General features: G+C 40.5%; 1 protein-coding gene across 4 annotated transcripts in view; it reads left to right on the top strand.

The window, feature by feature from the left end:
* The first annotated feature begins 1,754 nt into the window (after window positions 1-1,754).
* Window positions 1,755-27,326, top strand: part of tnn (tenascin N) — a 35,658-nt gene continuing 10,086 nt past the window's right edge. For 2 of the 4 annotated variants that reach the window (XM_029525269.1, XM_029525272.1), the window contains exons 1-11: window positions 5,590-5,725; window positions 10,877-11,074; window positions 11,302-11,502; window positions 11,595-11,969; window positions 15,904-16,037; window positions 16,147-16,276; window positions 17,875-18,057; window positions 18,384-18,473; window positions 24,501-24,764; window positions 26,293-26,547; window positions 26,832-27,095. In XM_029525269.1, coding sequence (XP_029381129.1) covers window positions 10,879-11,074; window positions 11,302-11,502; window positions 11,595-11,969; window positions 15,904-16,037; window positions 16,147-16,276; window positions 17,875-18,057; window positions 18,384-18,473; window positions 24,501-24,764; window positions 26,293-26,547; window positions 26,832-27,095 — 2,092 coding nt within the window. In that variant the 5' untranslated portion in view covers window positions 5,590-5,725; window positions 10,877-10,878. Of the gene's footprint in view, window positions 1,772-5,589; window positions 5,726-10,876; window positions 11,075-11,301; window positions 11,503-11,594; window positions 11,970-15,903; window positions 16,038-16,146; window positions 16,277-17,874; window positions 18,058-18,383; window positions 18,474-24,500; window positions 24,765-26,292; window positions 26,548-26,831; window positions 27,096-27,326 lie in introns of those variants that run through there. The other 2 variants (XM_029525270.1, XM_029525271.1) reach the window with 2 other exon arrangements.

Genomic DNA, 27,326 nt, shown 5'->3' on the forward strand with positions numbered 1-27,326 from the left:
ACAAGGAATAGCTTATAGTGTTTGAACATAAGCATTATGTGGGTGCATGGCGCCAAATTTGTTTGTAGGATCACAAGACAAACTGAACACACACCAAGAGCCTTGAAAGGAGAACAAGCAACCAACCCTCCTAGTGGAATTAGTGTGTTTTCACTTAAACAACTTAGGCTTTTTCTACACTTTTTCCTCTAATCTGATTGGCTTTACACCAAAGTCCCGCACATTAAGTTTACACTAGTCAAAAATAAAAACCAGGCCCCAAGACATATGGCAGCAGTAAACATGCAGAAGACAGTATTGGTTCCGGCTTCGTTTGATCTGATCTTGTCATTTTCATGTCAACAATGGGAAAACATTTTGTCTCTGTTTTTGCATGTTTAGACAAGAGTGGAGAAATGCCATGTGGATGGAAAATTGTCAGCTTTGAGCTGGCTGTGCAAATGTAGCCTAACAACCCTCAGACAAGCCAGACATTTAGTCGATTTTTAAACATATTTTGCGTGCTAGACATCGGTCGGTGTTATTTGGATCCGTCTGCTCGCTCTCATTTTGCACACACCCCCTCGCTGTGTAGCCTTCCTTCAGATCAAATCAGCCCTCTCAATCAACAGTTCCCAGGCCTGTAAGGAAACATGCGATCAGCGGTGTTTTAATTCGCCTCTCCACAGTTAGCCTGTGTGTGATTAAACACAGCATCTGTTTCAAATGGTAGAGTTAATGTGCTTTCTTTGTATTTACTTGAGGGAATCCAATGAGGGTAGTCATAAATGGTTTGTATTATTAGGAATGTCTTTACAGTATTATACTTATACCAGACCAGTGCTAGGGGGAGAGTGTCTGAATTAAGTGTTTTAGTATGACCGTCTTTTTAGCTCTTCATGTGTAGCATGTAGCACACATTCATTCATTCATCTTCAATCGCTTCTGGTTAGCAATGTAGTACACATAAGATGCTTTTTAATCAGGACATGACTGACACTCACACTAGAACTATATAATATCAATGTTAAGGTTGCATTTAAAGCAGCAATTGTCTTGGCTGTAAAATATACCCCCCCTCATATAACAGCTGAAAATGTCTAGCCAGGGTGCTGTCATCAGGTTTCCTGTTTCGTCCAACTCGCGGTGCAAAAGATTCCGTTTTAATGAATGTGAAACAAGAAAACAAGAAATCCTTTGAGGTTTAGAGGCATTTTCTTTGTTACAGAATTGAATTTGGTTCAGTTACATCTCTGTTGATCAATTTCTGTTCTGTCGGTCAACTAATCACTTCATCTTGATGCTTTCCTTCATGTGTGGAGTAGGAGTAGTCTTTCATTGTTCAGAGCAGAGACCATCACAACATCTGTTTGACATGCAGTGATAAATCATATGTTCGTCATCTCAGTTAATGATGTTTTTGGTTATGTTCTAAGCAGCATGTTAATTACAGCAAGACACTGAGCAGCACAAGTGCCGGTTGTAAACAGTAGTTGTATTCACATAGTAGAAATATATGAGCATCAGGAGGTCTGCTGTTTATCTTGGCTTGGAGGAAAACCAAGATGAGCTGCAGCAAGGGCAGACGACACTAAATTACTTCCTCTGTTTGGGAAACTAAAATCCTAACCCACTAGCGGAAGTATGACAAATACCAACATCCTTTGCATCGTTGCTTCATTAGTTCTGCAGAAAACACTGCATATGTTGAGACAACCAACTGAATCTGCCTTCATTTTTTTTTAAATTATGATATCTTTGAAGAGGCCCACGTTGATTAACAACAAAAATGGTAGGTGAGTAATCAACAGAAAACAGTAAACGCCAACAGGAAACAAGAATAATTTTTACTTTTACAAATCAGAGTCAACTAACTAAGCCTGAATTTTTAAAAAGTCTGATGTAACATCCAGAACTGTGTTGTTTACGAAAACCGTGGGGAGGGCCGTATTTCCATCAACAAGTAAACATTTCTGTTCTGTTGTCTGATAATAAGGGAATCATCAAACTTGTATCTGCACTTACTTAACTTTTAAGAGCATGAGAAAAATGTAAACCACAAGTCACGACCATCACTAATGGAAAATAGATGCTGGAGGGCTTTTTCTAGTGTCTTTCCATTGAATTTATCAGGATCAGGTGTTATTTTTATTAGGGATTTCTAGACGTTGAGCTAAATTATGCACTATTAGCGGGTAGCATGGCGGCATAGTGGTTAGCGTGGTTGTCCCACAGCAAGAAGGTCTCAGGTTCAGTTCCCATTCCTGGGGCCTTTCTGTGCGGAGTCTGCATTTTCTCCCTGTGCTTTCGTCGGGTTTCCTCCGATTACTACGGTTTCCTCCAACTGTCCAAAGATACGCATGCTTAGATTAATTGGTGACTCTAAATTGTCTCTAGTTCTGAGTGTGAGCGGTTGTTGGTCTCTGTCTGTCTCTGTGATGGACTGGCGACCCGTCCAGGGTGTACCCCACCCTCGCCCATTGTGAGCTCGGATTGGCTCCGGCAGACTCACCAATTAAATAAGGTAGTCTCTTTTCCATGACATCCAGTTAAAGAGGTTAACTACCTCAGTCAAGGACCAACAACTGTGTCGACCTTTAAGCATGTCCAAAAAACATCTTCATGCTGCAGTTTTAAATGTGTAACTGCCAAGCCTGGAAGGAAAAGTGGTAAATAAAACGGGAAATCAGGTGTGTAGGATCCCCTAATAAGCGTTCAGAGAGAGGAAACAGACATGCATCGCATTAAGGGAGACATTCTCATACTCATACACAGCTCTGTTACATCTGGTGCTCATGAGTGAAATGTTTCCTGGCATCTCACAATCGGGAACAGTCATACTACCCTAGAAGTCTAGTAACATGCATGAAATATTTTCTTGTTGCCCCATGAAACACTTGTCATAACCTTCCACTCTGGCTGAGGATTTCCCCAGTTTTTAGCCATAAAGAGAACGCTTGTTAGCATAGAATTTTGTATTTATATAAGGCCATCTTATCTTTAAATTCTTATGTTTTATGGTTGCACACAAAAGAAGTCACTATACGACAGCTTCTGACTAATTGGATGAGAGCGGGAAATGGTAAATCCACAGAAGCGCTGACTTATCGAGAATGAGATTAGTCATTTTCCAACCAACCATAAAGCTTCAACATAATGATCTTTTCAGAACTGACAGTGAATCTCAATGCTTGTTGACATTTATGACAAACTTGTTAACAAGTTTGCAGTCTGATTGATTGGTCTGTGTGTGTGTATGCACGGGTGGGTGTGTGATCCCACATCGCTTCTAGCTGATGTGGATTTGGTTCACTTATTTCCAAATCCCAGAGCATGGATAATTGGGTCCAAACATTTAAAGCTGATCTCAGATAAGCCACTAAGGGTGTTTTCACAACTGCGCAGACAGAGACAGGCAAGTATACTAGTGTAGTAATGCAAAGAGAGACGTAATGGGGGAAAAAGAAAGAATTTAACTTTTTTTCATTTTCGTTCTTGAAGATCACCACTCTCTGATAATGGAAACTGGCAAGAATCTCTGCTGCCAGACCAAATCCTAGCTGCAACATCATATCCAGTGACGTTCCAGTATTACAGCTTAATGTCCAGAGGAAGTGAAAGCTCTCTGTAATGGTTTGTGTTATTAGGAACGTCTTTACAGTATTATACTTATACCAGACCGGTGCTAGGGGGAGAGTGTCTGAATTAAGTGTTTTAGTATGACCGTCTTTTTAGCTCTTCATGTGTAGCATGTAGCACACATTCATTCATTCATCTTCAATCGCTTCTGGGTAGCAATGTAGTACACATAAGATGCTTTTTAATCAGGACATGACTGACACTCACACTAGAACTATATAATATCAATGTTAAGGTTGCATTTAAAGCAGCAATTGTCTTGGCTGTAAAATATATCCCCCCTCATATAACAGCTGAAAATGTCTAGCCAGGGTGCTGTCATCAGGTTTCCTGTTTCGTCCAACTCGCGGTGCAAAAGATTCCGTTTTAATGAATGTGAAACAAGAAAACAAGAAATCCTTTGAGGTTTAGAGGCATTTTCTTTGTTACAGAATTGAATTTGGTTCAGTTACATCTCTGTTGATCAATTTCTGTTCTGTCAGTCAACTAATCACTTCATCTTGATGCTTTCCTTCATGTGTGCAAGGAGTAGTCTTTCATTGTTCAGAGCAGAGACCATCACAACATCTTATTGACATGCAGCGATAAATAAATAATATCCATTGATGTTCCAAGGTTACAGCGTAATGTCCAGAGGAAGTGAAAGCTCTCTGTAATGGCTGTGTCATTACTGAGCATCCGGTGCTTCATTCATGAGCTAAACAGACTGCAGACACTGCTGCAAAATGACACATGTATTTGGGATCATTAGTTCCCTTTGGCTCTAAATGCCTAAAGGAGACCAGTTCAGAAAGGGTGGATGATTGATCACTTAGATCTATAATGTACACATCGTATTTGTTGTTGGTTACTGGATGTGTAAACAGGCAACCAGTTTGCTAACATGGTCACTATATCCGCTTTATCCAGTTGTAATATGATACAACTGGTGGTCATAAATAAATACAAGTAAAGGATTTAGAAGTATGTTTACTCAAGACTGGAAACTGCCATTTCATCAGATATTAGGTAAAAATAGGGTATTGGGTAAAAAATTCAACATTGTCTTGAAAAGTTTTTTATTTCATACATTTGTCCTGTACAGAGATCTAGAGATGGCCTTTCAGTTTTAACTCCAGTGTCACCTTAAAAAGCTCACCGTCCTCTGTGTTCCCTCAGAAATGTGACACTGATGCTTATATATTTAGAGACAGCCTCTGTCAGCATAAATTATTGCCAACCTTGACACCAGGGGTCTTTAGTGAGGGTCATGGTGGTCCGGGCTGATGTTTTTCTTTCATAAATTGTTCATACGCTACATTTGGCTAATATTCAAAATTTTATCTGTGCATATGTAACAAAAACCAGTTCAATAATTCAAGAAACATATCCAAGAGAACAAAAAGGAGCAAATCAAGTCGAAACTTTTTTCTTTTCGCCAAAACTAAAAAAAGTGCTATTATTAAATACTATCACTTTTCATGGGAACCGATATTTCCAGATGGAAATACCCTTCGTCTTCCTCTGTACAATGTCCGTATGTTGCCTGTTATTTTGAGACTTCTTTATACTTTTGACTTTTGTGCATTTTGTCAACTACATCTGTCTCTTCTAAGCCCTCTCTAGGCTTTTACTCGGCTCCAAACTCATCCCCTTCAATCCAGCCTTTATCCAGTTCCTGTTGAAAGCTCCACTCCTTCTGCTAAGTAGATTAATCCCAATCTCCGTTTGTACTCCAACCATGAACATACACGGAGGACTAAAATAAATCTGTTATTGAAAAGTAAAGAAAGGTAAGGAATGAGGTGTGTTTGGGTAGAGAGTGATTAACTCGTAGAGGAAAATAACAAATGCTGCCTATCATCTCTCCTCCTCCTCTTCCTCTCCCTTTTCATCCAGTCACTTGGGTAGCAGAGACACTCCCAGACTAACTGCCCATTGGCCTGTAGGCATTTGGGAGAGATTTTGACAATTGAGGAGGGAGGGGTAGAGCAAAAGTCACTGACAGTGTGGCGGTTTTTGATTCACAGAGTCTGGCCTGTCAACAGGTGGCACAGGGAGAGGCTTGGCTCTTCACAGAGGAGAGAGAGAAGACAGAGGAGGTGAACGTTTGTGAAAATCCTCAAGGGTAAGCAACCCTTTTAGTTTTATTGTTTTAAATATCATTTAACTACTGCACTTGTTTTCTACTGCAGGCAATATGTTTATTTTATAGATTTTTTTAATGACAAATTGCTCAACACTGTTTCAAACTAACATGCGATATAGACATTAAATTCTTGTACTTTGTTCTCACTTTTTAAACGTATAATGGGCCGACAGTTGATTTATGGATGACAGTCAAACAAAACTTTGATCACAACACAAAGTTTTTTGTTCTGCTGTGATCAGGAAATGCTACTGTGCGTTTCTACATTCATACAGCAATTAAGTTAAGTAAGCGTCCCACTTTTTCAAAAGACAAATTCCATCACACCTATTACAGTTTCTTCCTTTTTTTTTCTCTCCAGCTACCTCACTCTCTAACTCATCGCTCCTTCACTGTCTCCTATCCTCCTAATCCCTAAACTCTTTGTGTAGCCGCTCAAAGGCTCCTTTGAGGCTTAAAAATATACAATGACACCCAGAGCCTTTCGCTCCAACTCCGCTGTCAGTACATGACAGTTGAAAGATGGACTTGACACCTGGAATTCATCAACTGTCCTGCGACTTGAGCTCTCCTAATATTAGTTTTAGTTTGCATGGCAGCACTTTGCAAGAAGTTCGGAATTGATATAGAATGGGGTTCGACACACAGAATCGAATGAAATGTGAATTTTTGGTGCTTGGCATGTGTACTTATGTTATTTTCATTAAAACCCTCTTAAGCATTGTGTATGAAAAAAAATAATTAAATGTATTTATTAAATAACATAAATATATTTAAGTTATGAAGACATTTTGAAATGTGGATGAGTTAAAAAAGAATTAGAAAATTTTGAAATTATTAGAAAACATTACATAATTCGACATGATTATTTCCCTGTTGGGCAAACTGGTCGCCTTTTGTGTCCACAAACGTTGAGCCTATTAGCATTATTAGTTATACTTCGTTAACATTCATGGTGCACTGTTCATAATCCTAAATTGTCTGTCAAGAAAAGGAGCCAACACAAATTTTCCTTGGTGCTAATAACATAAATATATGCTGAGGTGATAGAAATTCTCACAGGACTGTCAATCCACAAGATTTAACTTTAATGCTACTGTGCTGGCTGTGAGGGAATACACAGAAGCCCTCACAAAATGAGGTACAGATGTGGGCCCTCAGCTGTGTGAAATGATAGACAGAGGCAGAGAGAAGCTGAGAGAGAGAGAGAGAGAGAGAGAGTGGGTGGTTTATAAAATGTGTTTAGATTGCATACATATGTTTTTTATGGTGTTTTTTCGTTTACCTTATTTGATTGAAAATGACCCCAGGGAACAAAAAGCTACACAAAGCATTATTTTTGTTATTTCAAAAATGAATCTTTGTCTGTAATTCAGGCTGTTTCATTAATGCCCCAGTTGTATCATTCTTCTTTCTGTATGGTAGTTCAGGTTTTCATCTGGGAGCCTCACTGAAACAGGCAAAAAGTGCCTGTATGGCTGTCCTGAAGCGAAGCCCATATCAAGGTCTCGTTGTGGTTGGTATGGCAGCAGGAGGCAGACAGAATCATTGAGATATAAGCTCGGCACTCAGACGATAATTGCTTTCAGCTTGGTTTTATTCACTTCTGTTTCGCTGTTCTGTCTGCGAGCTGCTGCGAAGGGGAGAAGAGAGGAAAGGAAAAAGAATGCCCGCAAACACAGCAAGTTTGAAACCACACATAAAGGCATGACCTTGCTGCTCCTTTTTTCATCCTTCGCCTCTTCTCCTCCTCAAACTCGTTTCTTTTGGTCCAGTAAGATTCGTCCAGAGTTGAAGCCTGGCGAAACACTCGGACCTTTGTCTGAAGCTTAATGGCTATCTGGAGAAGATAGGGTATATGTGCACTGTTTTCTTCTTCTTCTCTATTCCCAAGACGTTATTTTTTATCTGTGTTTCTTAGTGCTCATTGTCTGTCCTTGCATCTCTTTCTCCAATTCTCTCAACCCAATGTTAAGCACGTTCAGAGTTTCCTCAGGCACTGACATATAGGGAGGTTCTTTTTTTTGTTGTTGGTGTTTGTTTGTTTTTTTCACAACATGCCAGGAAGCCCTCAGTGAAAGGGGCAGATTCAGACAAGGTTGTCTCTATGTGATTAAATTGCTGTTGATACCTCGGGAGGCAATTCCCCCTTTGACTCTCTAAGCCATAAATGACAAGTTTCACGCACATACTGTACACACATGCTCCAAATCCCATGTGCTTCTTTCTGCCTTATAAAAGAGTGAACACACAATGCCAGTAGTCCACAAACATTTTTACAGGCCTGTTCACATAGCTGTGCTTTGAAAGAAAGAAGTTATTGTTAGGAAGGAATTTTTAATAGTGTTTCAGGATGTGGAATTTTTTTGGCAGCAAGGATGAAAATCTATCTGGATGGGCCATGTCAAGCATCTAGTTATCTATCTATCTATTCTTCAGCTGATTAATCCATCTATAACTAATCAATGGTATTCCACACATCCACCCATCCATTCATCTAACATCCATCTATTTGTCCATCCATCTGCCCATTTGATCATCCACCCTGTCCTCAATGGATAAACGCATTTGTCCACTTATCCACCTCTACGGTGCATTCGTCAATCCATTCATCCATGAATCTGTCCATCATCCAACCAGCTGTCAATCAATGCCTCCATGCGTTTGTCTGTCCATCCATTCGCTCATTTATTCATCATTTATTTCCAACTAGCCTGCTGTCATCTTAAACGGAAGCCGCACCACTTACTCCTTTCATTCTCCATTTCCCTTCTCCATTAAATCCTCCATCTGTCTCTCTCTTTCCCACAATGGGGCGTTCTTTGCAGTCAGTTGTGGCATTCGGCTCTGCTTGGAAGGTCACAGTGCTATCTCCTCCAAAAGAAATAACAAAGCGGCCTGAACATGGCAAGTATCAAATAAAAGCTTGACAGGGAGCTATAAACAAGCTTGTTAGGCGTCTCTGTGCACCAGCGCTCAGTACCATACCACATGGCTATAGTATATTAACGTGGCTGACTGCAAGACTGTCACTGATTCGCACACACTCTCTCCATCATTCCCACTTTTACCTATTCGCTCTCTCTCATTCACTTCATCTCGTTCTCCTCTACCCAGTTTTTCATTTCTATTTTCTTCACTTTCCATTTGTCTCTCTCCATCTCCTTCCTGGATTTTTTTCCTTTTTCTTCATCTCTGGTTTGCCCCACCAAATGTTGGCCATTGATAAAACACGCACTTAAATTTAAGCTTTGGCCACCACACAGGGTCAAAAAAAGCAGTTTCCTAGTGATGTCATAGCTTGGATTTCTTGCACAGGCACTATGTCAAACCTCGAGCTTTTGACCAGCAGCCATCAAACAGACAGCTAAATTGACCAAACAAGGTCAGGCATAAGGCAACTGGACTAGTTAGAAACAAGTTATGGCTATTACACATCTGTTCACCTTTAAGATGGACTGGACCATTTTAAATTACAGAACTACTTAAGACACAACCTGTGTAAATCATCAGAGGTACCATTCATAAGCCAGTGTTTGTTTAACTGAATACAAATTCTGTCAGATGACTTAAATGAAGTACCTTTTCACCTCAGATCCTGTATGTGTGTAAGACTTTCTGTACCCATAAGTGAGTATACTTGGCCTCAAAAGGTCAAGTAGCATCCCTACACTGAAACACTGTTAATCTGATAATTGTGTCATCGTGGTGGCTGGAGCTTTGGTGGATTTAAAGTCCACTCGTTGACATTTTAATGCTTTGGCCTATGTTCACAATGTGTCCAGTGGGACTTTTAAGATCTGTTTCCCTCTCTGGGCATTTTCTGCTTTTCCATCTGTTCGAGATTTTGACACTCCATGAGCAAATGTTTTGATTAAGACCTTCGAGACAATCTGTATCTCCTCTTCAAAATTGCAACCAGAAATCGAAATAGTTTTAACTACTTTATTCAAGCTTAACATGAAGTCTAACATTGAAATAAGACGAGGAGAGGATCAGAGTCCTGTTCATTGTGGTTTATATGTGCAGCATTTGGGGTTTTGCAGTGTATGCATATTCCATAGAATAATGATGTATCATTTCAAGCAAATTTATTTAAGCATGTAAGTTAGTGTGTATATTGCCTTACAGTTTTCCAGTTCAAGCGTCACACTGAGCCTCCCAACCATTTATTAGTGAGCCTTCCGTCACTCCATCAGAGGTTTTGTGTTTCCATAGACCACACAAGCTCAGCACAGTTTGATCAGTAGTTCTTTCTGCTGCTATTTAAAGTTTTACACCAGAGAGTTAAATTCAGACCAAAGCTCCAAAAATCTTAAAAAAAAAAAAGCTTACGGAAGGTTAACACGGGTGTGCTATTTGCAAGCATGTAATTTGGTTTCCCTGGGGAAGCCGCTGCAAGGTTTTTTTGTTCGCATGACATCATTGTCATTAGGCACAATGACATCATCACTGAGGAGGTTTCTGAAGCTGTGAAACGCCTGACTGAGCACAATTTATGGTTTAGAGCAAAAGGACCTCTGGCAAAGTGATGACTCCCCACTTTCTGGTGCCATATTGTGGAAGGAGGGCAAAACACACACACACACACACACACACACATACAAAGCTGACAAAATGGGTATGGTTTTCTGAAATCAAATATACAGCAGCCTGCCCCAATGAAAGTAATGTAACTTGTGTGCAATCCAGACTGTATTTCTGACCTCGGTTCTCCTTTAAACTCTGAGTGGAAAGTACAAACGTGACCCTCTCTGAGCCAGAGCCTGAAGTCCAGCCAGCCATGACAACAAACATCTACTGTTTCAGTAGTCTGTTAAAGTTAATGCACGCAAAAGATACAGTCTCTAAAAAAAAATCCTATACTTGCCCTGAAGAACAGATGGAATATATATTTCAGCTCCATATGAAGTGTGAGACCATACCACTTTGTGCAAGAATCTAGGAAGCAAATTTGTTTTGCAATTACAGTCAGAAGAGAGGAATTTCATTTTGTTCTCATTGATGTTTTCTCAGTTAAAACACGTTAACAGCTTAAACAAATGCCCCGGCATTTTGTGTGGTGAGCCACATAAGCATGCAAACTAGACTCGTGCTAGTTTAACATTATGCTCTTTTTATGTCCTCCAGCCATGACAACCAGACTCCTGTGGAGGGCCCTGTGCCTGTTGGCCCTGCTCTGCACCATCTCACACTGTAGCTCCGCTGACAACCACCGAGACCCCTCGGCCTCCGAGCAGGGAGTCACCTTCAGCCACGTCTATAAAATCGATATTCCAGGGAGCTCCAGTTGTAAAGTAGAACAGCTGCCAAGTCAGGATCAAGCAGGTCATTAAAATAAAAAAAATGAAGCAGAGAAAGACTACAACCAGAGAATATTTATCGACACAAATACGAATATTCATGGATGAGTTTCTATGTATACAGACATGAAGCTGTAATATTGCATGTTGACTTTTCCACTGAAAATCAAAGTGGTGCTTTAATCTGTGACCAGTTTGAACCATTGCAGTAAATTTTGTGCCTGAAAAGTTCTGTTTTGTCCAAATGTCCAGGTTTGCAGACAGAAACCACTGTGAATGGAGAGAACGACATCGTGTTCAGACACAACATCAGGTTGCAGTCTCCCAAATGTGACTGCGAGGACTCTGAAAGCTTCAAGTCTTTGTTGTACCGAGTCAATGGCTTGGAGGAGGAAGTCAACTATTTAAAAACCCAATGTACACAGGGCTGTTGTGGGAGAGGTGGTACTGGAGGTAAGTCGTTCTGGGATGTAAAATCCAGTGTATTTTCCAAAAATTTCTACATGAAATGTAGAAACGATCTCTTTACCCCTCTTTGTCTCGAGGTGTGGACACAAGCTGTAGTGGTCATGGCACCTACCAACACGACACCTGCAGCTGTCTGTGCAACCCGGGATGGGAAGGCCCAGACTGCTCAGTGTCCTCCTGCCCAGATGAGTGCAATGACAATGGCCGATGCGTGGATGGGAAATGTGTCTGCCATCAGGGCTACACAGGAGATGACTGCAGCCAGCTGATGTGTCCAGACAATTGCAATGACAAGGGGCGCTGTGTGGACGGGAAATGTGTGTGTTTCCCACACTTCACCGGTGAGGACTGCAGTATCCCAAAGTGTCCAAACGACTGCATCGGTAACGGCCAGTGCGTTGACGGCCAGTGCATCTGTGACGAAGGCTTTTACGGGGAGGACTGTTCATTAGGTAAGCCCTTGAAATATGAACTCATGCAAATTCTATGGAGTTTTTAGATCATATTTATGCATAACAACTCATATCTGAGACAGTTAAAAGTCCTGACAGACCATAAAGTAGGACAGCATTTGCGCATCCTTGTAATATAGATGGTGCGAAATGCTTGATGATTATTGATATGCAGTCCTTTTCCTTTCAGTGGCTCTTAGGTATGAATGAGGGGAAACAAGTCATCCATGAAAGCTTCTCTGTTTATCATGATGTCTAAAATCCATCCACCCCCAATGCAAACAGTGAACACCAGTCAGCCACAGGAGGAAGATGTGCTTAGTTCAGCGTAATTTATCAAGCTGGCCCTGAAGCTTATATCACGCCACGTGGTCTTGTCCAGCAGTAATGCTTACCATCTAAACATACAACAGTGACACACAGTTCAACACGCGTCTTACCTGCTGATTCCTGAAGATGTACCATTCATCCACGGTTATTTATTTAATTATTTAATTATTTTTTGCATGTTTACCTGTTTGTTCTGGACTCTAACTTGAGTTTGACTCTGCACTTTCAGTGCAGTGCAATTTTTGCACCGGCAGTCACTCTGGCTTACCTCATAGAAACAACTCAGCACTGGCTAAAATTAGTATATCTAAATCAAATTACATTCAAACCAAAGAGTGGTTCGACAAGTGAGAGAGGCATTCTATCGTGGCCAAAATTATAACCTAACCATACTAACTTTAGACTACTGTTGCAGTTTTTTTAACAACCCCAACCACCATTCTTGTCTTTGTTGGCTTTACACAGCCTTTTGATGTTAATAGCCTCTAGCCTTGTTTCTAGAACCATAATTTACCGATTAAATGTTTGCAATAAATTGTCAATTCCTTGATGCAGGATTTTTCGAACAGAAACAAAATTTTTCATGGCTGCCATAGTGACCGACGACAGCGGAATTCAAAGCATCCCTCCAACAGTTATTTCAGATATAGCAGCTGATGGGTCCCTTTTCTGTGTGCTGACCCCATGACCATAGGCAGCCTTGGCCTTTCGACGACTTATGACATCAAGTCACATAATACCATGGGAATAAGAACACCTATCAGTCTTTTGGAGCTCTATCAAGTTCTGACCCCACAGCAGAATCATCATCTTTCCTGCTAAATGCATTGCTTTCCAGACCACTATTACTGTACTGCCCCAGGAGCTGAGTACAAAATTGCATTTTATGGCAATTTAAGGCCAAGCGAGCAGAAAGGTGAGCAACAGCTGCCAGGCATGGACAGTTTAATTCACTGAGTTCACATTTTCACAGTGTGACAATTCCTAAAGAAATCCACAACATTCAGCTGCAGGTGAATGTCAAAACTGCAGAAGAAGTTTGAAAATATCCCCCCTTCATATGAAGTCTACCCATACTCGCCTATGACATTTCTCCCTCCACATTTGCCCTGAAGGACAGAGCGCACACTTTGAAGCAGATGACTTTTACTGTTAACTACTGTATGTGTGGACTCATCAAAAGAAAATCCACCGCATACTTCAGGTCCTGAACCAAAGTTTTAGATACTAGAATAGAGCATAAATGGTTTAGCCTTCACAGCTGCAGGTCAGCTGTGTCAAACCCTTGATCGAGATTTAGTTTCTTCAAGCTGTGCTTTGCTCTGCAGAGGCAGAGAATAGTGCGAGACAGATCTGCAGCTTCGTGTGTAGGTGCTGTTGAACGGAGTCCAACAGCAATAGTGGCACCGTGTCAGAGGAAAAGTGAGGGAGGAAGGGAAAGTGGGAGGTAAGTGAGAAAAAAAAACAAAACAAAAAAACCTTGTGTTGATTTTATCTGTAAGTAATAATAATGGTAATAAGCAGCGGTAGAAGAGGTGCACAAAGCCAAAACAGTCGAGGCCTTCTTTGTTTTTTATGGCTGCCTTCCATTTCAACACTTGGGTGATGGATGTCAGTCTTCTCTCTGGGTGATGATGGCAGCACGACTCTCAGTATTATATTAAACAGACTGTACATCCTATACAGTGAAGTTGCATTCCAAGGTGATATAACTTCAACATCATTATTTTTTCATTTAAACACTATCAAACAATATCAAAGGCAGATGTAATGCATTTTGGAGAATCAGGCGTTAAATACCCCCAAAACTATGTTCTTCTCGTAAAGTCTTCTCAATCTAGTAGGCTGTTGGGGAAAAGAAGAAAATATAGCAGCCACATCTAATGAGGTAATCTGGATATAATGAATAGAATAATGTCTTTGGAGCTACATCAGCACATTGCAGGTGCTTTTCATTTGATTTCTTTATCGTCCTCTCTGACAGTCTCCGCTTATTAATGTGAGACTGTTCAACACAACGGACACTTTGAATTTTCAACTCAAAACCATAATTGGTAGCTTTTTAATGTTTCATGTGGAAAACATTTAATTGAAAATGTTTTAAAAAGTGGAAAATTTAATAACATTTACATGGGAACAAAAAAAAAAAGTGATTGAATTTACCTTTTGTTGGTCCAGAGCAGTATTAATTTTGAAACCTCCTCAGTGCTCATTCCTTGCAGATTTACAGTCTTTTTGTATTGCTTCATACCTATTTTCCCTCTTCAAATGGCACTTTGCTAATTTTTAACCAAGACATCACAAATCATTATTACTTTCCACTTTTTGTGGATATGCTAACTAATTCACCCTGAGCTCCTCTGAAGTATAATTCCAGGGGGAAGATTGCTGATATTCGTGCCTCAAGTAGGGAGAGGGGGGTATTAAGTGATGCTCGATGGAAAAGGTCTGCTACGTTTGAGGAAAAACATTGAGCTTCCTGTCTTAGCTGTGTGGAGAAGCATCTTAACCTGATGTGAATTCCTTTACAGCCAAAGTTATGACTGATGCCTTCAACACCCGCACTCAAATTTTTCCCCTTGAAATATGTTTACAATTCTGGATGCCATGCTTTTAATTCACCGTCATCTACTCACCATCATTTTATTTCGGTCTTTGAAGCCTGTACAACATTCTCCTTGTTTGTGGAAAGCCTCACTCCCCAACGCTGCTGACTTGCTGTCTTTTGGCTGCTGTTTTGTTATTGTTCTCCCCTGTAGAAATATAACTTTGTGGCCCCTGACCATTTTTTTTTTTCCCATCGAATCCACAGAAGCACTTTAGCTTTTTGTATAACCACTGAATAGCAATCATTTTTCGCTGTTATATCCAGGTCAGGTTTGTGAAGAAACCTCAATATTTAAAATGTGCATTGATTTTGTTTGATTCAAGGTTTCTGTCCAATGGTGGAAGAGGCACAGGCAGGTGAAAGAACAGACAGGCCCCATTGGTTTCCATGATGTTAGTACATTTTAAACTTGAAACCCACTTGAGTTATGCAACCCGTCATAATAAACCAAAAGTCATTTTTCATGGTTGGAGCTTGAATTATTAAAAAGTCAAGGCAATAATAATTTTGACATCATTTTGAAATTCTTGAAACTAAAGCATTGGCTACTGAGATTTGTTACCTGCCTATTGCAAGAAAATTCCCCAGTTATACTGAAATTGGTCACTGCTGATAATTTGTGACCTCACAAACAACGTTTATACAATTTTAAAAATGGTCACTCGTGTCATAGAAAATAACAATAATTATCATTATTATTGTTTGTATATATCATAGAACATTATTTTTTAAAAAGGCAAAAAGTAGGCAAAAAGTAAAGAAACACTGACATGGTCTTGTAAAGTAAAAATTCACTTGTAAACCACAGCAAGAAACACTATTAGGTGTTTGAAGAGTTTCACTTAGATCACCACGTAAATGTTCATTATTGAATGTAGAACAAGTGGGCCAACTGTATACGATGAGATGAAAAAACTCAAAAATAAAGCAATAAAACACTAGATGTCTCTTTCTTCATTTTTATTTATACATTTATACTCTCTCTCTCTCGCTCAGTCTTCAGTCCTCAGGGTCTGCGGCTGGTCCAGCTGACTGATGTCTCTCTCCTGGTGGAGTGGGAGTCTGTTCGTGGGGCAGAGCATTACATTCTGACTTACCATCCCAAAGGTGATGTGAATGCCCCGGAGAAGGTAGAGATTTTTATTTTTAATTTTTTTTGGTGTTCACATCAATATGTCAAAAAAAAAAAAAAGATGTTGTAGTTTTGATATATGTTCATGTCACCCTGTCTACTACAAGGTTCAGATTCCCAACACAGAGAACTCGTACCTCATCAGAGGGCTGACTCCGGGGGTCACCTACATTATCCAGGTACATGCAGTCATCAAAGAAATCCAAAGTGAAGCAGACAAGATTGAGGCGACCACAGGTGAGCATTCGTGATAAAAAACAGAATGAAAAACTGAACGACTTTCACGTTAAAGTGATATAAGGCAGGGTCCGGCATGTTGCCTCTTACTGTCTTTTTTTTTTTTTTTTTTTAAACAGACAGATGTGACCTATTAAAGATTTACGGAGGGCAGGTATGGCCTGTAGGTCCAGGGATTTAGATAAAATCTGAGCACATGTGTGATGAGGCACAAAATGCTCAAATGTCAAACCATTAAATCTTTAGCTGAAGGAACGGCTGAAGTTAATATCTCTAGGAAAAAGAATGAGGCGTGTGGAAGGCAAGAGCATGATTAAGTCACAAACTGTCACAAAATGCTCTCACTACATATTAGAACAGCTCCACTGACATTTCCAAGTCTATGGAAAAATTCCACTGACTCGTATAAGATGAAAATAGTGTGTTTACCCTATCCATTTCAAAATACATGTCTTCTTCACAAATGTGACGCCAAGAAGCAACGAACAAGCGAAAGGATGTCATTACTAGGTGTTTCGAGAAGCACTGGTTTGTTAACCATTAAATTTAAGGGTAATTACAAGGAAATGAGCTTACGGATGTGTTCAATGGAAATCAAACTCCTTCACAGATGTGGCAGGACACAGATGTGAAGAGAAAAAGATTACTAGACAGAATCGGCGGGCATGAGTGAGACAGACAGACTGAGGGCAGAGTTTGGACTCCATTGTGTGGTTAGCCTGGTTAGCCATGGAAAACCCAACACAGCGCAGCATTCCCGTATGCAGAACGGAGAGAACACACCGTCATCTGGCTTATGGCTGTGTGAAGAGTACACAGCATGAGGCAGCCGTTCCACTGATTGCATGGTTTTCAACTTCAAATGCCTGTTTACTTCAAAAGGGGATTTAATTGAATGTTTTTCATTTTCCCTTGGGAAAACACAATAGCTGACATTTTAAAAAATCCTTTCACTTTTTTTTTTGGTTCTGTTTTTACCATATGCTACAAATCCTACCATGGTCCTTTCATGCCAATATTCAAAATGGCACACATCCATACAAGCAACAAACTACAAAGTTTGTAAAGCCCAGGTGTGCAGATACTCCTTTCTGATTATAAAGATAGGCAAATATTTATGATGTCTTCTAAAAATCCTTATTATATTTATTGGAATGTAGTGACATGGATCCCAAAAAAAAAGGGAAAATATTTCTAACCCTCTGTCATAACCTTGAATATGTTTCTTATCATTTAAAACTGGCCATCCCTGAGTGCTTTTACAACCATTTTATGTTAGTCATTTTCTGCTGGTGGCACTGTTTGCAATTAAAAAAGAAAACAATGCGGTCATGTAAAGAAAAAAATATTCCCAGTGGATGAAAGGACAAAATCCAAGCCTCATGTTTGAGCATTACATTTTTGAAATGGCCTAAAGGGAAATTCCTGTTTAGCCCCCCACCACAGAAAGGTCACATTTCTGGGCAGTTTGGATTTGTTGTCTGACTCAAGGATATGCAGGTGCAGATTAAGGCAGACGCTTCTGTAATATATTGTAGTCTTTCTGGGTGTCGCGCTGTGTGTCTCACTTTGTTGTCCAACAAATGCATCCTTCCCAGATGTCTCATCTATTGATGACATCCGAGTTCTTGGCCAAACAGAATCTGCCATCCATGTGGCCTGGAAGAACCCACCATTTGAGGTGGATCACTTCAGGCTCACACACACTGACCCAGAAGGAAAAGAGGAGGAGCTCAGCGTGCAGATGAGTCAGGAGGCACGCACCAAACACACTATTGTGGGTAAGTCTTCTAACTGAGTAAACACAATCTGCATAAGCACTAATACCTTTTTTAAATTTCTCTGAAACTCATATATCTGCCCAGATGATCCTGCACTTTATGTATTTTCTTGCCTCATTAAAAGCATCTATATCTATAAATGCACTCCTTGGATATTATCAAATTATAATTATATAACAGTGAAAAGAAACATAATGCTAATGATCATGCATCATGTCTAAATCCTACTTTTCAGATTGACCTTAAATTTGGGAATCATTTGTGCTGAGCATCATTATACCACAAAGAGCAGTTTGTTACAGTTTAATAAATGCATCTTTGTGCAGGTCTGTATCCAGGAACTGAATACCTGATCTCAGTGCAAGCTATCAAAGGAGCATCTGAAGGGAAGACGTCCTCTGTCGCTGGTGCCACAGGTCAGGGTCAACATATGAATCGTGGGTGGCGTTAGTGAATGTGACTGCAATGACTATCAGTGAGGATGTATTAACCCAGCTCTCCTGACTGCTGTACAGAAATCGCATTGAGTCAGGGTTTGTGCTACAACTAGCTGTGCCCCGGTGCCGCTGACACTTAAAATGAACACTTCACAAGATAGAGCAGACTCTTGTGGAAGAAAAAGACATTAAAGGAACCAGGGCACTCAAATTCCGCCATTAAAAGCAACTCTTTGCTTCTGTAATTGTACAGCTGTAAGTCCCCAGTTGTCAGATGCTAATTGAAAAACCACACACTGACTTACGGTAAGATACAACTTGTTATTATCTTTCACACACAGCCAATAATAACAGTGACATAGATACAGCCAGCAAGTTACTGGTTTAAAGGACTGGAATTTACAGTGTAGTAATGAGGACATTGCCTGATGGCTGTGGGGTGGATGGTCACTGAGGGGAAACATGATATGAGTGGTGTAACCAAACACAAGATGCTCCCTCGGGGTTGGGGTGAGTCCATGTGGTAATGTTGGATATGCCCTGCGTGGTGCTGACCTCTGCATATCTGGTCTAATTAGGTTCTGGATTAGTTCGACCGAAGAACGTGACAAGAAATTCACTACATGATTCCAGCTGGTTTTCATTTTAAAGATATGACTTAAATGATTGACTAACGGTCCATAAGAGCAAGTAACACTTTCAGTTACTTCCATTATTCTGCTCATTTGTGTGTTTGGGTTTTGTTTTTTTTTTTATTTTACTTCTCTCTCTTCCCGTCTTTCCTGCTTCACCTTCACTCGCAGCTCATTCAGTTGAAAAGCACTCTCCAGGGTGATGGCTGTACATTTTCAGACCCCGAGGCTGCCAATTTAATGGCTTTTAGTCATCAGTGTTAGCAAGGTATTTTAAAGACTCACCTCTTCTTTTGAAGCCAGTCAGGTGCTCAAAGGCCCATGTCATTGCTAATCTTTTTCCCTTTTTGAGTGTGCCACCTAATTGCAGGTGTGTGAGTGTGTGTGCGTGTCTGTGCATGTGTGTTTGTGTGAGACTGCTAATCTACACCAGGCAGACAGTGGCTTGTCTCCACTCCAGTAGCTACAATCCTTCATTTTAGGTGCAGGATGAAAAGGCTTAGAGGTGTTTTGAGGAGAATTGTCCTCTGCTGTACTTGCCAAAAATGATCTGTTGGTTTCATGATGACTGACACGATGCAGCAGAGAGCAGAGTCCCCTGCTATCTAACCCAACATTCTGTTTGCCTTGGGCTGCCGCGGTTCATACGTGGGGAAAGATAAAAAGAATCATACAGGGGAAATGGGGAGAAAAAGCAGAAAACAGAGCAACGGCAAGAAGAAGAAGAAAAAAGAAAACCGTGCCAGTATGTTACAGCAAGAAATGAGCAGGAATGATACCACAGCACAGGGATGGTAAGAATACAAAATAAAATCAAGATACTTATATTGTAATAAAGAGCAAGAATAAGGCAGGATTTTAGAATAACGGCGTCTCAAAGAGGCAATTTGGGACGTTATGTAGCACTATATAAACCATTGCTGTGGTACTCCTGCTATATGAAACTGATATTTGGCTTCAGGAGATAAAGCTCACATCTCCCATTACAGATGCTCCATTGTAGAAAGATTTCATCTCTTTTCTTTTTCTTTTTTCTTTTTTTTTTTTTCCTCCATCAGAATTTCTTTCACAGTTCACTGTTGGCACATTTTAACTCATACTGCAGTTACCAGGAACTTAATTCCCTCCTCTGCTTTATCGAATAGACTGTATTACTGTAAATCCCACTAATTTACAAATTCAATTTCTTGCCTTTCTTGCTTTTCAATGAATTGATAGCACAACAGTCACCTAACTTCTTATCAATAAAAAACTAAAAATAACAGTTTAGCATCTCTCCAGTAAATGAGAACACAAAAGTAGTAATACAAATCTATTTGTCCTGTTTCTGCATGATAACACAGATGGCTCCAAGGCAGAAAATACACTTGCTTTTGAAAACGCTTTGATTGGTTCTGGATGTAAGCTATGAGTTAGATTAGAGATATAAGAAGTATTGATCTTTGCCTCGTGATCTTTATGTGCATCCAGTGTAGTTTCATAAATCATCCTCTCTCAGCCTGCAGTACGTCTCGCGGCCAGCATAACGTAGTGTGTGTGTGTAAATGAAATTTATTCAGAGACAGATGACGTTTATGAACAAACCAGAATCAAAGGAATCTGTATGTATACACCAATAGTCAATAGTCACCACTAAGGCCCATCTAATCAAAAGCACAGGAACGTGATTTATGGGCAAAGACGATCACTGTTGTGACCTTATATTATGGAGCTCATGTGGTCCAGCAGGAGTACCATGTCGTTTCATTCTTGGAGGTTTTTGAACCAGTTCTGTAGCATTCATGTTGGAAAACAGACTCAAACCTTCATACTGTATTACCAACAACGTTTTACCTGTTCAAAATATCAAACTGGTGAGAGAGATATCTATCATCCTATGAACTATAGGTCCATAGGAACAGGGTGGTTTTGTAAATGTTAAGCAGAGGTTTTACATAATCTACTGCATGTGAAAAAAAATAAAAAATAAAAAATAAAAAAATAAATAAATCTGCTCTCCATCCACACATATGCATGGATGTGTGGCTTGCAGCAGTTGTAAAGTTGTGAGGCTGTTAATGATGAAAGACAGCCTGTTACTGTTAGGGTTGTGGTCACTGCCTCATGCTACACATAAAGGATAAGCTGTTTTCCAAATGGCTGAAGCCACAGCTCATGTTGTGTAGCCCAGTAGCCGCTGTCGCTAAGCAGCTGGTAGGGTCAAACATCTGGAATAACTTCATCTATCACGGGCTGTAACTTCAGAGCTTATGTAGACACCCTCAGAAGGTAGCGGTAGCGGTAAAATCTTTAATAATGTATTGAAAATGGCACAGAAAAAAAGGTGTATAGGCTGAGGAGCAAAAAAAAAAAAAAAAAAGCACAGCCTTTCTTTGTTCAGAGGATAACGAGAACATCAGAGAGGCAGAGGGAAACCTGTGCTCTGCAGGAAACAATGTACTGAATATAAGCTTTAGTCAAATGGTTGCAAACCAGGAACAACTCAAGATGATTAGTCCACTCTCAACTGTCAAATGGTCTTTGTGGCTCTTTTGGGCTTTTAGTTCAAAACCCATTTGCTGTAAAGGATAGAAAAACTAATTCTATAAAAGAAATGTATCAAGGATTATTCTCCAGAGGACTCAATGGCCCGCTGCTGTTCTACATTCTCTCTCATTCCAGTTGATGTCTTCAGCATTTATGTCTGCGCTATGTTAAGAATGGATGTGGAAATCACGGCGCTGTAGGCTTTGTCCACTGCATGATGAGTTACTGCACAGCGTTACTTAGCTCTATGTGATGTGATATTTCGAGACCGGGGTCTTCGTTCTTTGTCATGATAATGGTAAACCATTACATGAAAAATCCATCTCAAATCCCTCCATTCACAGTTTTAGCTAAATTATCAGCTCTAATGGCAACAAGTTCACAGGAGCATTTAACAAGCTACGGAGCTGAAACCATCAGCCACTGATTTCTTTTTGCTTTTAATTATTTCTAGTATAATATCCCAAAAAATGTAACCAAACATTTTGGTGCATACATCCTGTGTGATTGTGAAAATGTACACGCTTGTAAAGACATTTAACTAGATGCACTGTGCTCCTACATGGTCATACATGAGCATCTATTTGAGGTCTTTGGCATCGCTCGTGGTATTTCTGCTACTGAACCTCTCATTCTTAGGCCTTGGAGGAAAGACTCAAACCTAATAAAATTCTTTTAGTGGGCTGTTGAGCTGGGCAGCCACAAGAGCAGAGGAGTGACAGCGGGTAAGGAGAGGAGAGACAAAGAGGAGATGTGGGGTTACGCAGTTGCCTGGATTTTCTCTCCTCCTGGATGCATCATCAGTCAGATTTGATGACGCAGACTGTGCGCTGACATGGGCCTGACCTCGGCTGCCACAGAGGAATAATCCTAAACGATGATTGCTTTTACATTTCTGCTTACTTCCTCTGTGGGCCTCTTTCACTCTGTCTCTTATTTTCTGTCTTTCCTCTCTGTGTTGGCTTCTGTGTTCACTTCATTGAGATCCCCTCCTTAGAGACTAACACCCATCCACACACATGCGCCACCAACTGCTTCACCTGCATCCACCATATGTCTCCTGTGATTTTTTTTTTTAGGCCCCCTGACTGCATAAACAGACTGCCTGTGTTCTCTTCTGTCTGAAGCTCCTCCTGTGGAGTTCAGTGGACAGCATAAGACCCCAGGCTGGCTCTTTTGCTTGTGATATTCTTTTGAAGAGCTTCATAGAGCTTGTTTGCTTAAACACAGTGCAAATTATTTTTCGATTCCTTTGTTGTCTTTAATGTGCACACAAAGCAAAACAAAATTCAGGATAACAAGCTTACACGATCGCAGAAGTTTTGCAAGCCATGTGCTCTTGAGCTTGATCTGCAAGGAACTTTATGGTTTCTTCTTGTCAACTGCTTCTGCAGACCTCTGCGTCCTCTCACCAACAGCACTCTGCTGCTGCTGCTGCTGCTTCTGTTTTTACTCACCCGCTTTTTGAATCATTCTGTCCGTACTGTATCTTATACTATTGTAATTTACTGCTGTGGTTAAAAGCATTTGCATTTTGTTCAGACTGTCCACAAAAAAATTTAATGGGAGTAAGTGTGCTAATATGGTGGAATCTCCTGCTGGGCATTGCTGCCTGTCGCACCTCCTCCAGTGCCCACGGGTCAGCAGCAGGGTCATCAGCCATTCACCAATGTTTGGCCCCCTTAATTCTGGAACGTCTCCTGGTGGTGGAGCAGTGACAGGACAGCCTCCCTGTGACCGCCTGCAGCTGGGTTAGTTGGTCTTTCCCCAGCACTTATCATTCCTCCTCAGCCAGAGCCAAAAGCTGCCATTCTCTGCCTCCTCTGTCAGTAGGATCCCTGGCGTTTGTGTTCCTTACCAACTGGTCAGTGGACAGTGGTAGCTCGAGAACCGGCCTTGACTTCTCTTGCATGTAGCCCAAATCGATTGAATGCAGCTGCAGCACATTCCTGCCAATGAGGCCTGTTTCAGAGAGGCACTGTGTCAGACCAAACCACTTTTGGATGAATGAATCATCCACCTCAATGGGGGTAGCCTCTAACCAGATGGTAGCTTGATCCCCCCCAACCATTCGTCTTGCGAATTATCTCAAAGGCAAACAAAGCTGGACAAATGGTGCACCCCGTAGCGATTCCCACTTCTAGCTGGTACCACCAAGTGGTGAAGTCCTGGAGGGCAAAGTGCATCTGCAGATCATTGAATCAATGGATTACCAGATTCTTGATGCAAGAGGTCATGTGGAAGAACTCAATGGCGTAGTTGATCAGATGATGTCGGACTGATCAATACGCATTGCAGGTCAATCTTCTCCCACTTGGCCTTCTACACACTACTTATCCTGGAAAACCTGGGAATCCTGCTTTCTGGCAATTGGTGTCGATATAGCCATTTTCTAGCAGGTAGGTGGTCATCCTTCTGACCAGTACTGCAAAGAAGCCTGACTTCACTGAGCTTGGGAAGCATGATGTTGAACTCAGTTGTTGGCGGCACACATACCCTGGTGCTCATCAATCCATTCAGTCAACATCCCAAAATGTCAATGCACCATTGGTTATTTGGTCAAATGCTTAAATGACCTGTTGTTTACGTCTTTGGAACATGAATCATGAAGATAATTATTCCAAATCTAGTCTTAATGGGAGTAGGGTGCAAGCACTGAAAATAAAGGGTTGTTATTTGTTATTAGATTTTTTATCATCATTTTAATATGACTCATTAAATCCATTTTTTAGACTCTGGTGGAGCTACAACACTTGCACATTAGATAAAGTAGTAGTAGAGATTGGATAGAGTAAAAGACAGAACCCAGTTTCTCGGATTCTTATCTCTTCTTTCATCTATTCTTTAGACCTTGATTCTCCAACAAACCTCATCACCACCGAGGTAACGGAGGACACTATAACAGTCTCCTGGGATCGAGTCCAGGCAGAGATAGAGGGCTACATGCTGAGCTACACCACTGCTGGGGGTTCCAGCTCAGAGATCCCTGTGGGCCGTGACAGCACCTCATACAAGCTGGTTGGCTTGAGGCCCGGCGCCCTACACACAATCAGCATCTGGACCTTCAAGGGAGACAAAGTCAGCAGGAAGAGTTCAACAGAAGCTGAAACAGGTAAACCTTGAACTTGATCAGTGTCACTACAGGAACACTTGATTTCTGTGTCTGCACACATGCATTAAGTTGTAAAAGTCTGAAAACGGCACGAAGGTAAGAGATAAAATTCTTGTCCGTCTTTTGAACATGCTGGTGGATGTGCAATGTATTCAATATTTACCTCGATAATAGCTAGTGACATATCATCTGTTCCCAGGCAGTAGTGACTGTGTCCTTGAATCTGTATAGCTTCTTAAGAGAGGAATTTTGTTTCTTTTTTGTTAAACTCCTTTGTAGAGGAAAGAAATGTGTATCTAGAATATCCTATTTGTGCAATGCACCAATTATTTCCATCTGAGCTTTTGTTTGTTGGTTTCCAGCACAGTTTTCTAGTCTTTTATGTGGTAGCATGAAGTAAAAATCATCAATGTTGACATTTTGCACTTAATCCACTAGCCTCTCTTTACCTAGCTGCCAAGAGGGAAACTTAAAAGGGGAATGCTGGTAAAAAAAAAAAAAAGACCATTTGATGTAATTAGCCTGGACACCTCATTTAAAGGCAGTTAAGTTTAGCTTGAGGCTGAATTTTTGAAAGAAGTCTGAGAAGAGCCAATCTTCTTTGGTCAACAAAGTCAACTATATTGTTTCTCTTGATCTGCCTGTTGTGAAAGCTTGCAGCTGGTGCTGACTTCTTGCATTTATATTTGTGGGAAAGCAGTAGAAGAACAGGCTATATCAATAAATAGCATTCAACCGAATTACTAACATTCCTTTATTCATTCATGTTACTAAGGACTACCTATGTTTTAAGCCAAATGGCGATAAATATCACTTTACTGCTTAGATTTGTGATTTGTGTTTGTTATAAATAACTCATGTCTGGAATGCATTTTTCCCTTCTTGATATATATCTATACACTATTTCTTTTTCATTCCATCAGATCGTTTTCCTGATTCCTTTTGATGAGTTAAACAGAAACAGTAGTTTCACAACAATAGTTTCAGTGAATGGATCAGGGAAAATGTAAATGATATATTCAGATAAAGACATATGGTAATATCTGAATATATTAATGAGATATATATGTGAGCCTTATTCTTTTTGAGATGATTGTTTACTGCACTAGTTGCATGTTTTTGAAATAACACAGCTTTTAATATACTGACTGTACTGTAGTAGAGCTTACAGTAGCAACGTGGCATGGCGATCAAACGGAAATTCATCAAATCATTTTTTCTTCATATTAGAATATTTCATACAGAAGCAATTTGTTTTGAATTCTAAGTCTTTATATCTAAAGTTAATTTCAGAGTAAATCATAAACAATCTGAGTCATTCAAACTTTCATTAAAAGGCCAAAAACTATGAAACCGCCCTACTCAGTTTGATCCAAGTTTGACATTGTCAAGCCCTTAGATATAAAGCAAGTTATGCATAACAATTTCACACTACTGATTTCTATCAGTCTTGTGTAGCTCTGTTATGTTTGCACTGGATGTAATGATGCCCTTTATTTGTCTCTACTAATTATAACTCCCCATGCAGAGTTGGATGCCCCTACTAATGTCTTGGGACACGATGAGACAGAGTCCAGCTTCAGAGTGTCCTGGGATCACAGTCAGGCAGACATTGATGGCTACGTCCTAACCTACAGCTCCTCTGAGGGCTCTAGTGGGGAAATCCAACTGGGGCCTGACAGCACATCTTACAATGTGACTGGGCTGAGGCCTGGGTTCCTCTACATCTGGGCCATCAAGGGGAACAAAGTCAGCAGAAAGATCTCAACACAAGCTCAGACAGGTGTCCCATCTATGACTTTCTGTTCAAAACCAAAACATTTCATTCTCTGCCTGGATACTCTCAAATTTGAAGGCATTCAGCGTCGTATCAACTCAAATGATACAAACATTGGTGACAAATTAAGAGTAAACTTCAACATAATTAGCTTCAAAAAAAGATATTACTAACAGGAAACTCTCTTCAACTCCGCAATAAGAATATTTTTCAGTCAGTTTGTCTCTCATCTCTGCAATCTTGTTTGTATCAGTAGTGTAACAATAACCTCAACTAACATCTCTCTCTAGAAATGGATGCTCCTGCTAACCTCTTAGCTCGAGATGAGACAGAGTCCAGCTTCAGAGTGTCCTGGGATCACAGTCAGGCAGACATTGATGGCTACGTCCTAACCTACAGCTCCTCTGAGGGCTCTAGTGGGGAAATCCCAGTTGGGTCTGACAGAACCTCCTACACTCTGAGTAGCCTGAGGCCAGGAGTCCTCTACACTGTGTACATCTGGGCCATCAAGGAGAACAAAGTCAGCAGGAAGATCTCAACACAAGCTCAGACAGGTGTCCCATCTATGACTTTCTGTTCAAAACCAAAACATTTCATTATCTGACTGGTAACTGTCAAATGTGAAGGTGATGGGTTTCCTTGTGCTCAACATCATAATCATATGACATAGTTCTTGGTCAAATGTAACAATACATATGTGCGTGACAAATGATGGGAAAACAATAAAAGTCTCTTAGGAAAGGTGAAGAACAATACTCAGAAACTCTTCTGGAGGATTGAACACA

This window comes from Echeneis naucrates, chromosome 17 (assembly GCF_900963305.1).
Source record: "Echeneis naucrates chromosome 17, fEcheNa1.1, whole genome shotgun sequence".
NCBI lineage: Eukaryota > Metazoa > Chordata > Actinopteri > Carangiformes > Echeneidae > Echeneis > Echeneis naucrates.